General features: G+C 40.4%; 1 protein-coding gene across 5 annotated transcripts in view; it reads left to right on the plus strand.

Annotated features, from left to right (window-relative positions):
• The window catches only part of Lrrk1 (leucine rich repeat kinase 1), a 154,206-nt gene that overhangs the window by 45,018 nt on the left and 94,404 nt on the right, over nt 1–14,784 (plus strand). For 4 of the 5 annotated variants that reach the window (XM_078051265.1, XM_078051266.1, XM_078051264.1 and 1 more), the window contains one exon: nt 12,488–12,651. In XM_078051265.1, the coding sequence (XP_077907391.1) occupies nt 12,488–12,651 (164 nt within the window). Of the gene's footprint in view, nt 1–4,122; nt 4,493–12,487; nt 12,652–14,784 lie in introns of those variants that run through there. The other variant, XM_040274732.2, reaches the window with a different exon arrangement.

The raw sequence follows: 14,784 nt of genomic DNA on the forward strand, positions 1-14,784 counted from the left end.
ATAATTTGAAGTCAGAATATTTGCAGTGAGTACCTGCTGTGCGCAGGGCACATGGCCAGCTAGAGACGATGACAGCACCCAGCTCAGAGGGCTTGTGGTCCGGATCACCTGAATGAGAGTATGGCAAGTGATCAGAACTCAGCCCTACCCCTAGTGCTCTCTAGATACATGCTCCCTACTATTACCATTATTTGAAATTGTTAGATATTTGGCCCATGGTCTAAAAACTATGATGTCTGGTGTTCTCACTCCTCAAGCCTTTGAGATCAGTCATGTCAATTCGAATGAACAAGGCACCCATGGAAATGAGCAATGGGGCCCCAGCGCATGGGCAGAGCAGGAGGCTGACAGGCACCCTCACAAGACAGGCGGTCCACAATCCAAGTCTGACCACATACAGATGGAAGGACAAGAAGGAAGCCCAATGGGAAATTCCCCAAGTCCTCCCTGGGGAGCATTATCTGTGTGAGGTCCCGAGGGACCAGGAGTATTTTAATAAGTGGGGAAGGAGCAGGAGCTCTTTCCAGAAAAGGGAGGAGAAACCTGAGGGCCATGGAGGAAATGAGAGAACAATTAGTCGATTCATAGGCACCTGGAGTGGGGATCAAGGGGCAGGGCCCATTCTTGTGCTGGCTGTTCTTTTATTTATTTATTTGGCATACGTTGTGCAATCTTTTATATGTGCCATTCTCCTTTTACAAGAAATGGTGATATCCAGATATTTTAAATGCTTGCCAAAGACCAGGAAGCTGTTCAAGAGTCAAGCTGGGGCTTAAACCCAACTTTCACTATTTGAAGACAGTTCTTTCTGTCCGCCACATGTTTTATTTAGCACAGTTCTCAGTAGGAGACACTACTGGGAAAATCTTGGTGCCTCATCTCATTGGTTTGGTTTTGTTTTTGCGGTACTGGGAATTGAACCCGGGGGTGCTTTGCCACTGAACCACATCCCCAGCCCATTGTAATTTTTATTTTGAGACAGGATCTCGATAAGTTGCCCAGGCTGGCCTCGAACTTGCAATCCGCCTGGCTTGGCCTCCCGTGTTGTTGCTGGGGTTACAGGCATACACCACTACTCCTGGCTTGGTGCCTCATCTTAAAGGTTTCCTTTGAGATATTTTCTTTCTTCTTTTGTGCCTATCTTTGCCAAAAGGAAGTTGGGTTCAATTAGGAAATTTTTTTTTCGTTAACCTGAAAAGCATATTTTAAAAAATTTTATCATTATAGTAGTAACAGAAAAATGATCAGAAAAAAAATAGTGAAAAACATTTTCAAAAAATAACCTCAAATTTCACTGCATAAGAAAAAAATACAGTGATTTGGGGATTTTCTTTATTGGTTTGGTTTTCCTTGTGTGTAGTTGCTATATGTCTACTTTCATTTATTTATTTTTTTCTGTGCTAGGGATTGAACCCAGGGGTGCTCTGACACTAAGGTGCATTCCCAGCCTTTACAATTTTTTATTTTGAGACAAGGTTTGCTATGTTGCCTAGTCTGGCCTCGGACTTGAGATCCTCCTGCCTCAGCCTCCCAAGTAGCTCCCAAGTAACTGCACCATTACACCTGACTTGTATCTCTCTACTTTAATGCATTTCATAATTGTTATAGCCTCCATTTTTTGATTAATGGTATTTATGCATATAGCTTTTGTTTAGTTTTTTTCAGACTGCATTTTAAATGTGTAGAATTATTCCCTTGGAGTCAGTTCTCTGGAAGCAGGATTGGTGTGTCAGAGAGTATCCAGTATTTATAACCACAATCATTTCCTTGAATATTAGACTACGAATGGTTTTTTTAATTTTTCATGTCTTCAGATTATACCATTTTATATTGTAGTCATGGGGTATGATGTAAAGGAACTGTCCTGTTTTTGTGATTTTCATTTCTCAAATGATTTTTCCTTCTTTACCAGCTTAGTTTTTAATCTGTTGACCACCCCAAGTCCCTTCAAGCATCCTAGCTGGGTAAAGGGCATGGATTCTGCTGTAGATGTTTAAAAGCAAACTCTGGGGAAAATACAGCTTGCAGTTGAACTGTTCCTGCCTGTCTCAGCAAGATGTGTCCCCAGGGTCTAGCTCAGCACATAGGAGATATTAAATATCTGTAGAATGAATAAGCACTAAGTAACTGAATTTTTGGAAGAGGATCGAAATTTAGGAAAGAATTAGTCTTTGTAGCTCTGGATTGCTGTGTTTCTCTTTTACCATGAAAAAATCATGGAGGAATTGTTTCCTATTTCCTCTCTGGTTTTTCCATCCAAAGAGATAGGCTCATCTCACCTTTTATTTACCATGTCCTTACCATGCAGGATTAATTCGTACATTATATGCAGAATAAGGATCTCATGTTTGCTTGGGAATGTGCAGCCTAGAATGCAGAAGTGTGGGCTTTGATGGCAAGGGTCCAAGTCTAAGTTCTGCTGTTGGGAACTGAGTGGGCAGCTTCCCTAACCACCTAGAGCAGTGGTCACTTCATGTTAAGTGGTGCTGAGAAGCCCAGCCTTGCACGGGTGTTGAGAGGAAGACAGATGTAAGCAGGGTGTTTCCCAGAGCATCTGGCAGGGCTCAATAAATAGCAGCATTGCTGAAACATGAAGTATTATTATAGACCATTTTATTTTATCTTTTAGAATCTGGGTCATCTGCATCAATTACTATTCCCTGAGATTTTCTTGCTCTTTCTTTTTTTTCAAGCACAACATACGGGTGTATCTAAGTGCAAACAAGATGCTTCTGTGTAGATAATTCCATCACAGAACTAGTTCATTAAGCCAGGTTGAAAGTAGTTCATTTTTTGCTGGATATATTGTCTCTTAATATATTTTTCCCTTAATTTAAAAAGCAGTATAAGCTTGGTGCAAAAAAGAGAAAAAGGTTGAAAACACAGGAAAACACAAAGAGAAAAAGACTCTAGCCATTTCCTTTACTAAAGGTAAACATCACTATCATTTTATGTGTACCTTTCAGGTGTTCTAGAGAGAGAGACTCCATTGGTACAAACAAAAAGACTGTATATATTGTCTATTCTCATAAGGAACTTGCTTTTTTCCCAAAAATCTTTTAATCACACATAGTCTGCAAACCTGAAATTAATGCTTTCATTCTGTAGATTTTTTAAGAGTGTCAATCGGTGTTCTTTGTTAAGTATTTTTCTATGATGTTTTCTAGTGCATGTCCCGTATCCTATGCCTAAACTTAATATGCTAAGTACCTTTATACTACTCCTTGATCTTCATTATTATCAGTTTCAATGGCTGCATAATAGTCCCTCGTTTGAAATTATAGGAGATCCTACACTGGAAAGCAGATGAATAGAAACTGCATGGGCTCTGGAGTCAGAAAGTGCTGCTTCTACTCTTGCCCCAGCCTCTCTCTAGTTCTATAACTTTGTAGGCCAATGTCTCATCTTGGCCTGTATCATTTGTGAAATGGTTGCCCGGACACTTGCTTCATAGTTTTGCCATGAACATTCAATTAAATCACGTAAATCAGTCCCATTCCTGCAAGCCCTGGGCATCACTTTAAGCCACTCCCTGCTTCCCTGGCATTGACCAGTTTCCTGATTGGCTGGTTCTTCCCTCAACAGTTAGCTAAAGAGAGCAGTTTCAGAGTTGAGTGCTACATGATTCTTCAGGTTAATACTGAGGAGATAAAACCACTGAGTGAACCAGCACAACCTTTTTCGGGGATTCTCATAGAGAATTTTCTTCTTGCGTTCTGAAATAGTCATGTCATTTACAAAGTCTCCCACAACGGCTGTCATACCATACAATGGGCCAGTTGCACCACCCTCGAGCTGGTGGTGCATGTTGTAAAAATTTCACTGTCAAGTGAATATAACAATTATTTTAGGAATAATTGTATTTTTTGTTGCTAAAGAAAAATAGGATTTTGACACCACTTCTCTCTCTCCCATGGGCTCTCTGTATATGTAACCACCAGTCTCCTTTTTATTAACAAAAAAATTTCCATTGGTTTGGGGAAATAGGCACAGAGAAGTTGTTAAGTTTGTGCAGGGAAGCTTTGCTGGACTGAGATATGCTTGCCTCCGAGCTACAGCTGGTCGGTGTCAGCTCCCAGCCGGCCCTTGCTCTTTGCTTTCTTTTCTGATCTGGTGGAGTGACTGGTAGGATGGTGCTGAGGATCAGCCATCTGGAGCCAGGGAGGAATTACCGCGGAGGGTCACCCTGGGGGCTGTGTCATCCTCCCCCTACACACACACCCTGCAACCTCTGCATCTTCCCCGAAGAAATAGAGGGTTGGATTTCACAGTAACGCGACCCAGAGATGAAAACTGCTGCTGAGGCTGAAACCTTCGGGCGATATCGGGGGAAGAGAGAAGCACGCTGCCCGCCGTAGGACTGTAAACCCAGGGCCACAGAGGCTGGGAGGGCATCAGTTCCAAGGCAGGCCATCCTGCTGTCCCCGGCACTGTGGTCACTGGGGATTCGGTGGAGGATGGCACAGGAAGATCATTAAACAAGTATGATCAGGTTGGTAGCATCCTAAAGCTTACTTGTGTGTGTTCTGCAGTGAGCTCTGGATCAATGGAGCAATTTTACTTCTTGTTACTCTATTGATGGAGGGGAATGCAATTTTTTAAAATGTCACAGATGTGCAAATGAAATGGCAGTGTCCTTTCAAAGAGACACAAATGCTCCTCTCAAATGTGAGAATGCCACCCGTTTTGAACTGATAAACAGCATTTGTCTTCCATTGTACATACTTTTTTTGATGGGGAAGAGAGAAAACACACGCGCGCGCGCGCACACACACACACACACACACACACCGCCTAAGTCGGGACTTAACAGAATTAAAGCCACTTTCCTATCACCTCTCCATTGGTGTGCATTTGTAGAGTAAAATAGTTGATAGAGAAGTTTATTCCAATCATTGTATTAGGAGAGATAATTTAGTAAATTCTGTTCTGGAAGAAAAGGTGAGGATGACATCAGGACAGAACATTCTCAGAGACTGACAGACAAAGGAGGTGTCTTTCAAGGTCTGCTTGAATAGCACACTGAGCTATTGCAATAAGAGACATGGTTCCTGTAGTAAAGAGTTATTCTATTATATTTGGAGAATTCTGTTTCCTTATTGCCCTCAAAATCATGAAAGATTAAAGAGTGATTCTATAGTCAGAATAATTTGTTCTCCTAAAACAAGAATTAAGGAAATGGTATTTAGAGACTGAGTTATTGGCAACTACACTCATCTCTATTTGAAATGGCTGACTAAATGGAACATAAATATGGAAAGTATTTATTTATAAATGGGATGCTAAATTGAAAGTGATTATCAAGGACAAAATGATAATCTGGTTGTACAGGTTTTAAAATACTTCTTCACATAATGAACTTTAATTTACTTCACATCCAGCACATTGAAGTATCAGGATATAGCCAAGGCAAGCCTTTATTATCAACCAAGAATAGTGCACTTATTCACCCAGAGTGTATTGTAAATGTTTCTTGTATTCTCGAATAACTCTGTGTACTATGTCCATAACTCTAGCCATTTGCTACATTAAAATCTACATATAGATTTTTCTCTCACTGGTTCATACTTCTGACTCTACTAAAATCAAACAAGGAGCACCACTAAAAAATGAACCATGCTCTTGGTTCATCCTTCTCTTTCTTAAGTAAGTACTTGGTTAAATATATCAATTTGCATTAAAAGCAAGTGGCAATCCCATTTGTAGCTCTCTGTGTGTACGTGTGAAAATTTAAGTGCTACATAGGAAAACAATGACACGAATTATAATAAAACAAAAAAGGTAATTTCTAAAAAATTTGAAACAAAACTATTCTAATGTTTATTCCTTGTGGTTTTTGCTACTTATTTGGAACATTAATGTCTCATTGAAATAGAATCAGTCTGGGAGGTTTATATGCTTTAATATGAATTTTAAATCTGCATGAGAAATATATTTAGAACTGTGATGTGCTATGGCATAAAAGAATTTATTTGGACAAACTGATGAATAAGTACAAATAACTAAATTTAAATAAGTGTAAAAACCTGAATAATCTCAAGTAGTATAAATCCATTCCCCAGGGTTTAAAGTTTAAATCAAAGATAACCAATTCTCAGATGCAAAACTAGTATTTTGGGGAAAAATTCTAAGAAATTATTTTCCTCCAAGGAAAGAAGACATATAACATTGGTAAGGAGCAGTTTCTGCTTTTTTTGTGATATATTTATTCATTATTTAGCTTTATCAATGAGGATGTATTTGTTTTTACCTGTGTGATTTATTAGTTTTCAATAGAGCAGTACTATGATTCCATTGTAAATAATTTGGAAAATTAAGACGAAAAGTCTTTCCTAATCCTATTCCTAATTCCCCACAGCCATCCTTAATGCTTATTGTTAGAATTTTGGGGGGTTTTGTTTGGTTTGGTTTGGTTTGCTAACCATTCTCTTTACAATTTCTTAAAATTAAATGAGGTTGGCCGCACAGATTAAATGCATGCACATCAACTGGTATTTTCCCAGCCCTATTGTGTCCTTCCAACATTTTGATTAGACTAGAGCCCCAGCTCACAGGATCAGTGAGGGTGGCCTTGTGGTGTCCAAACAATTTAAGAAAGACAGATTTGAAACAAAAAAAAAAAACCACAAAATTGAACAACGTAAAGAGAATTGAGCAAGTTGCAGATTCTTATTATGTCATTTACTCCACATACACGGGCAATATTTTTAAATCACTCTTGTAACTTCACATGCACCGTGTGACCTGCATGTGACCTGAGTCTCACCTTCACAATGTCCCTTCACTTGAGCTTCAGTTGTATTTATTTTCTTAACACAAACAGAAGAGATTAGTTTGTACCTACTCTCCCATGTACGTGCACACACACGCACATACACTTGCTTTTTACTAAATAAGGAGAATATTTGTTTAATTCCGAAAGATGAGTCATGACATAATTAAGTACCCGCTTCTGATGGAGGATGCTGTAGTGATTCTACCTCCTTCTCGCCTCTGCTAATGGCCTCTCTCCCTCTGGTCTGCTCTCAGATGTCTCAGGGTCTCTGACCATAAATAATTTATGGGGATTGTCCAAGCATGTTGGAAAGCAAAACTGCTTCATGCACATGTATTACCGCTTCACACTAAGCCTTCTCCTGGTTCCTCTTTCCAAAAATACCCAGCCAAAGAAACTGGTAATCTGCACACAGACCCTGTAACCCTCCACTGGCATTTGAGGAGTAACACCAGTTGTCTGGTGACCATCCATTTTCATGGATTTTCAGAACAATTCCCTGGGAACTTGTGCAAACCACGGCTTTGGGAATTGTTAAGATCCTGGCAAGAAGGACTTTTCCCTCTCTAAGCAGCATGGCTCTGCCTTCCTCCAGAGCAGGATTTCTGGGTCCATAGTGGAGCTCATTCTGTATGTCATATGGCAGGCCTTATTTAGGATATGATATTGTGACTCACCTTTCCTCCAAATATGGTATTGTGAAAAATTTCAAAAACATAGTAAAGAATGGAACCAGTTACATATGTAATAAGAGGTGTAGCATTCCACTGTTATATATAAATAATTAAAAAAAGAAAAGAAAGTCAGGTGATGTGACACTAAAGGTGTGGGCAAGGAAGGATTATACTACGATGATAGATCAGAGAAAATCTCTGGGAAGAAATAACACTTGAGCTGAGATCTGAATAACCAAAAGTTCCTGAGGAAAGTACCCCCAGAGAGAGGTAACACCAACTGAGCAAAATAGTGAACAAGACACAGAATGGGACCAGATGGAAGGAAGGTAGGCAGGGGACTTCTTTGGGGACTTGGTATGAGTTTGGATATTACTCTATGGGTAATGACCGACTTCCCAGGATTTTAACTGGAGGACTGATACAATCTGATGTGTTTTAAAACAATGGCTCTAGGATTCCACTGTAAGTTTTGATGGAGAAAATCGAGAGACCAACCTTCCTGCTAAGAACAATACATAAAAACTCGAGAATGGGGAGGGAGGCAAGTTCATGAAGACATCAGAGGGATCACAGGAATAAGAATTTGAGGAACCAAAAATACAGAAAGAAGGGAAACAATGAGGTAAGCTAAAGAGTTAATATGGTCCTTGACCAAAGACTGGACAAATTAGAACTGAATAAAGAATCAAGAAACAGCCACAGGAACATCGTCATTTGTACATTAATTTAGCTGCCACTGCATTACAGTGGATCAACGGGGGAGTTCTTTTTAAAAAATGGTGGTTGGTTTACTGAATATCTACATAATGAAAAAACTAACCTCGATCACTCCACCAAATTCATTCCCAAGTACTTACATTTCCTAAATGTAAATTGTTAATAATAATGCTTTTAAGTGAAAAATCAGAGGGATATTTATAGCATCAGAGTAGGTAAATATTTCTTCAATAAGACATAAAAGAGACTCATGATATAGGAAAAGTAAAAAATTGAACTTAATTAAAATTAGGACATTCTGGAGACCAAAACATATTAAAAGAATAAAGTTGAAAACTGAAAAAGAAAAAAAAAAAGAATGGAATTCCAGAGTACACATATCTGCCCCACCTGGCGCACCATAAGCATGTTCTACAGCTGCTGTCCCACATGTTTGCCATCTCATTTTTAGTGCATTTCAAAGCAGGTTCAAGTGTCTGTGTAATTCAACCTTATATACTTGAGTAGGCATATTATTGACTAATGTTTGATGCTTTTGTAGTTGTTTTGGGGTAAGACGTATGTGAAGTGAAATGCACCAAACTTAAATGGACTTTTTGACAAGTTTTGACAAGAAAAGCACCTGTGCGTGAGATGCAAACTCCACCAAGACTTGGAGCCATCGACCCAGAAGATGTACTTATCCCTTCTCCCTAATAAATGTCACTGCCTACCCTGCCCACAAGAACCACTCTTCTGGGTTTTTTTCCCCCAAACTCGATTAGAACAGAATCTAAATGGCATCACTTTCATGCATGGTTTTTCACTCAGCAGTATGGTTTCGAGATCCTGTCGGTCATTTCCTCCTTATTGTGGAATAGTTACTGTACCACCTTTGTTGAGTCCATTCTCCTATACATGGACACGTGGGCTCTTTACAATTTGGAAATATAATGGCTGAACTTGCTGTGAACATTCTTGTATAACTTTTTGTGTATATTTATAAATATCTAAGGATGGCATTGATGGCTCAGTGGGTCAGTATATATTTAGTTTACCAACAAACCTGTTTCCAAAGTGGTGGTAACGTTTTACATTCTAATCAATAAAACATGAGCATTCTGGTTGTTCCATATCCTTATCAATACTGTCAGTCTTTTTAAAAATTTAACCATTCTGGTGGGAGTATCATGGTATCACATTATGGTTTTAATTTGTGTTTCCCTGATGACTAACAATATTGAGCTCTTTGAATATCTTCCACCATTCATATCTTTGCCCATTTTTAATTGGCTTGTTTTTCTCATTATTGAGTTGTAGGAGTTTTTATACGGTAGATACCATTCCTTTTCAGACATACATTTTATAGGTATTTTATTCCAGTCTGTAATTCACCTATTCTTCTTTAAGTGGTACCTTTAGATCAGCTGATGTTTTAATTTTGATGAAGAATAATTCAGCAATTTTCCTTTCATGGTGTTGGTTTTCTGTGATCCGTTGTGTTAGTCATCTTTTCTTCACTATAGTAAAGTAACTGACACAGGCAATTGATGAAAAAAGGTTTTGCTCACAGTTTTAGAGTTGTAAGTCCCTGCATCAGGTCAGGTATGTTAAGGACTCCTGGTGAATGGCAGATGGTGGAGTGCATACAGAATCAGACAAGCAATCACATCTTGGACTATGAGAACTACCAGGGGTCGCATATGAATGACCCTCTTCACATCCTCAATGACCTGAGGAGCTCCCAAGTGTCCCAAACCTTTAAAGCCTCCACCACCTTGCAATGGTGACATCCTGGGGAACAAACCTTTAATCGAAGTGGATCCTTGGGGGACACCCAAACCACACCCAAACCAAAGCACGTACCCAAGAAACTATTTCCTCTCAAATCATGTTCTCCTATGTGCTTTTCTAGGAGCTTTGTAACTTTAGCCATTAGATGTAGCCACTATCCATCTCAAACTAATTTTTATGTATGGTGATCTTTTTGTTCAATGAGGATGTCCAGTTATACCAGCACCATCTGTTGAAAAGATGGTGCTCTTCCCATTGTACTGTTTTGGTACCCCAGTTGAAAATCAATTGTATGTTCAAGGATGGGTCTATTTCTTAACTCTCTTTTCTATCCATGAAGCTATTAGTTTATACTAGTACCACACTGTCTTGATTACCATAGCTTTACAGTAAGCCTTGAAACCAGGTACTGTAAATTCTCCAATCTTTCTTCTTTTTCAAGACTGCTTTGAATATTCTGGGTTATTCAAATTTCCATATGAATTTGAGAATCAGGTTGTCAATTTTGCACCAAAAAAAAAGCCTAATGGGATTAATGTTAGGTATAAATTAAGGCTATAGATGAAATCATGGAGAATTGACATCTTAACATTCTTCTAATCCACTAACATTGGAAGTCTTCCCGTTTATATAAGTCTTGCTTAATTCTTCTCAGCAATACTTTACAGTGTATAGATATTTCCTGACTTTTGCTAAATTTATTTCTAAGCTTGTCATTTTTCTGGTGCATTAAGCAGTTTTCCATCACTATAATAAAATACCCAAGACAAAAAATTCATAAAGAGAAAAGCATTATTTTGTTTCAAAGTTTTGGAGTTGTCAGTCCATAATTGAATGGCCTATTGTTTGGGGCCTATAGCAAGGCAGCATATCATGGAGGGAGCACATGGTGAAGCAAAACCTTACCTTATAGCCAAAAAGCCAAGAGAGAGCAAGGAAGAGATGTTTCCCCAAATCCCCTAAAAGAGCATGTTTCTGATTACCTAAGAGCTCCCACTAGGTCCCCCCTGCTAAAGGCTCCACCACTCCACGTGACACCAGTATCTGAACCAAGCCTTTAACAAAGGGCTTTGGGAGACATTTAAAATCCTAGTTTAGCATATTCTTCTCTAAATAAATTAATTTTTTTCTAATTTTCCAAATGCTAGCTGCTACTATGTGATTTACTTTTGTGATGCATGTGTTTGGAAATCAACTTAACTCAGTATTTACATTAGAAAGAAAAAGACAAGATAAAGCCTGTTTTATTCATCTCCTCAGCGAGACAGCACTACGATGGAACTGATTACCCCCAGCCCAGTTTGTCTCTTCCTGGCTTTGCAAACTTGGCCAAAAATTAATAGAATACAACTCTCTTCCTATTTCTGCTCCCACTCAACACAATCAGAATTTGAGTCCTCATTCTGTAGAGTTTTTCCTGTAACATCTATAGAGAGAAAGCTTTAACTCTGGTTCCCTGACCTGGTTCACTGACCTGTTGAGAAATCTGGTAAAAGCCTTGAATTTTTTCATGAGAGGAAACTGCACACACATACACACACACACACGGGGGGGGGGGAAGAATTTTGTGTACATTGTAAGATATCTGGGGAATTTCTGAAGCTTAATTGTCATCCTTTGTGGTCCCATAGACACCTAATTATGAACCTCTTTCCTAGAGTGGGACATTGATCAGGGGAGGGGCCGTACTTTCTCTGTCTTCAGTACCCAGCAGGGTTTTAACAGTGTCCCGGCTGCTCAGTTAGTGTCCACGTTCACCAAATGTCCCTACGGCACTGAAGCTTTCTTGGAGACTGGTCTCTCCTCCCAAGCAGCAGCAGGTGCTCAGTTGGCCTGGAACAGCCCAGTACCTTCCTCTCTCGGGGTCCACTGTTAGAAAACAGGAATGCTTCACTGAAGAGCCACAGTTCAGTTCAGAGTGACAGAACCAGGTGGCATCTTGGGGACATCCTGGGCCAGTCATACCCATGGTCTGATCACATTCGGAGGCTCTGAGTTTCCGAGATCATAGCGTGCCCTATTTGTTCAGGGGCAGGAGTGAAGTGAGTGCTGCAGATCCTAAGTCCTGTGCCTCTGTGAGGTTTTCTAGCCAGGGAGGAGGGGCTGGGGAAAGCCTATAGATTTCCACACCCTCAGAATGACACAGCAGTGGGGCAGTTTGTCTGGGCCACCTGCTCTCCCCCCAAAGCCCCTGCTGGTCCCCTGCTATCTGTGAAGTCAGCCAGCAGCCCCACACCAGGCAGCTTCCCCCGGGCTCTGGAGTGGCTCCAGGTGGCAGACTCAGAATCCCCAGAGCTGTGCTCAACTGCCTGGTGAGCAGACAGCCTGGCTTCGGCACCAGCTCCAGAAAGCCTCTTCCTGAAGGGCGGCAGGTCCCTAGTGTGACGAAGTTTGGTGACGACAGCACTTCAGGGCAATCCTTTCTCTTCCTGCAGCCCCCAGAATTATGTCACACGGACAGCACATCCCTCTGCTGTCATCTCCAGTCACTCTTGAGCGTACTGGCAGTGACAGTGACACAGTGTGTGTGCTTCCTCCCATGCAGGTGCCGAGGATATGGGCAGCAAGCTGTCTGCAACAGGCGGGGACTCCACAGCACGGTCCCCCAGGACAGAAGACATTCACACCGCATACAAGAAGGGAGACCTCAGCAGGGCCCGCCACCTGCTCAAGGAGGCTTATGAGGAGAGCACATCCCAGCTGGAAAAGGTAGGAGGGATTTGCACCCCCCAGGGCCACCACCGCAGTCCTGGGTTGGATGAGGGTTACTGCTAAGATTGATTCCTCATTGACATCTGTGTGTGTGTGTGTGTGTGTGTGTGTGTGTGTGTGTGTGTGTGGTGCTGTGAATTGAACCTAGGGCTTTGGGCATGCTAGGCTAGTGCTCTACCAACTGAGCTACATCCCCAGCCCATAATTGGCAGGATCGAAATGGGAATTTTTTTTTTTATTGTGTCCTGAAAATACTTCATTTTGCTTGTGGGTACCATTCCTTCTAAGTCAACTTCTTCAGGGACTGTCATCACAGAAGCAGACCCCTTGCCACCTTTCTTTTTTGGTTGTAAATGTTTTTTTTTTTAATATAAGACAGTGGAATGCATTACAATTCATATTACATATATAGAGCACATTTTTTTCATACCTCGGGTTGTATACAAAGTGTATTCACACCAATTCATGGCTTCACACATGCACTTTGGATACTGATGTTCTTTCAGTGTCAGACCTATAAGAGACACGGGTGGGGTAACTTACATGTAAAGAATAAAATACCATCTGTGAATTTAACCAACTATATTCTTTTACACTTTTTTTCATTATAAAAATAGCACAAGCTTAAAGAAGAAAATTTAGAAAAGCTGTAAAAATAAGGGGAAAAGAATAAAAATGTAACCATGCTTCTTAGTACAAACAATCCCACTTAACAGTTTTTGTGTATTTTTCTTCCAGCTTGCTGATCTGAGCATATGTTGTTATTTCTAATATAGTTATATTATAAATATGGTTTTGCATGTACTTCTTATTCTTAGATAATATGTCAAAATTTTTCTGCGTGACTATAAATTCCTTATGTCACCTTTGATGGCTGTGTGATATTCCATCTGGTAGAGGGACCATAATTTACCCAGCTGCTTCTCTTGTTTAGATATTTGGATTATTTCTAATTTTTTACTACTACAAAACAATACTGTGTTGAATGTTTTTGCATAATTCTTTTCTTATTGTAAAGTTATTTTCTTAGCGTAGATTTGTAGGAATTGAGAATGTATTGTTGTGGGGCAGGTCACTCAGAAAACACACCAAGTCCCAGTTTTGTCCAAATTGAAGAGTCTTTATTTAGCCGGCCAGACTGTGACTGCCCCTTGCAGGACCCATAACTGTCTGCTAGGAACAGCCCTGAGCCTGAGCATTTTAGGATATTTAAAGACAAAAGCCACATCCAGGTTGACATTGCTGCAAGCAAACAGGTACAGAAGCTGAATTGGACAGGTAATGAGACTATGCAATGGGTACATTGGTATTTCCCACAGGACTTTCCAGATTGGCATAAGTAGGAGGGAAATGGGTCAAAATAACCCTAGTTCAGTACAAGTTAGAGAATGGTTACAAAGAGCTAGACAATCAATCTCTGACAAGGTACATTAACGAAGAAAAATGGAAACCAAAGATAACAATTTTACATTGTATAAGAATTGCTGTTTTTTGTTGCCAAGTATGCTACGCTAGGTAACTATTAATGAGTACAGAGGCACAGGGCTTTCCCATGGGAGAAGCATTTCTTACATGATTTAAAGTCTCAGGGTACAACATGCTTGAGAATTAAGGGGAGTGCATTTGTAATCCCTCTGACTGTGAATTCACAGTGTGTTTGGGAAGGGCCCCCATTCTGTATGGGCCCATGGCCTAACTGCTTCATCCACAGGAGGAGATGGCTACATAAACATGTCTGTGCCCCGGCCATAGAAAACCATGTGGCACTCCAACAAACGAAATAAGAATGTTGAGGTTTTTCTTTTTACCTTACACATACAGAAGCTGGAACCCAGAAACACAAAATCATACAGGCAATGCCCAAGGAAAACCTACTACTGTCTTGAGCCAAAAAAACAGGCAAGGGGCAAGCAGAAAATTTACAGGCAATAGCCAACCTACATACCACAGGAATACTTTCAACCCCAGCCCCACCTCTCACCTGCCAAGGCCAGGTGGACAGCCTAGACTTTCATCTTTGCCAGTATGCAACAACCTTTCCCAATCTTCCTTACCTCCAGGGTATCTGGGAAGGAACTGGGATATTGATCCCTTCAAGGTGGTAACAAAGAGACCATGTGGGAAACCTGA

The sequence above is a fragment of the Ictidomys tridecemlineatus genome, chromosome 5 (assembly GCF_052094955.1).
Source record: "Ictidomys tridecemlineatus isolate mIctTri1 chromosome 5, mIctTri1.hap1, whole genome shotgun sequence".
Classification (NCBI taxonomy): Eukaryota; Metazoa; Chordata; class Mammalia; order Rodentia; family Sciuridae; genus Ictidomys; species Ictidomys tridecemlineatus.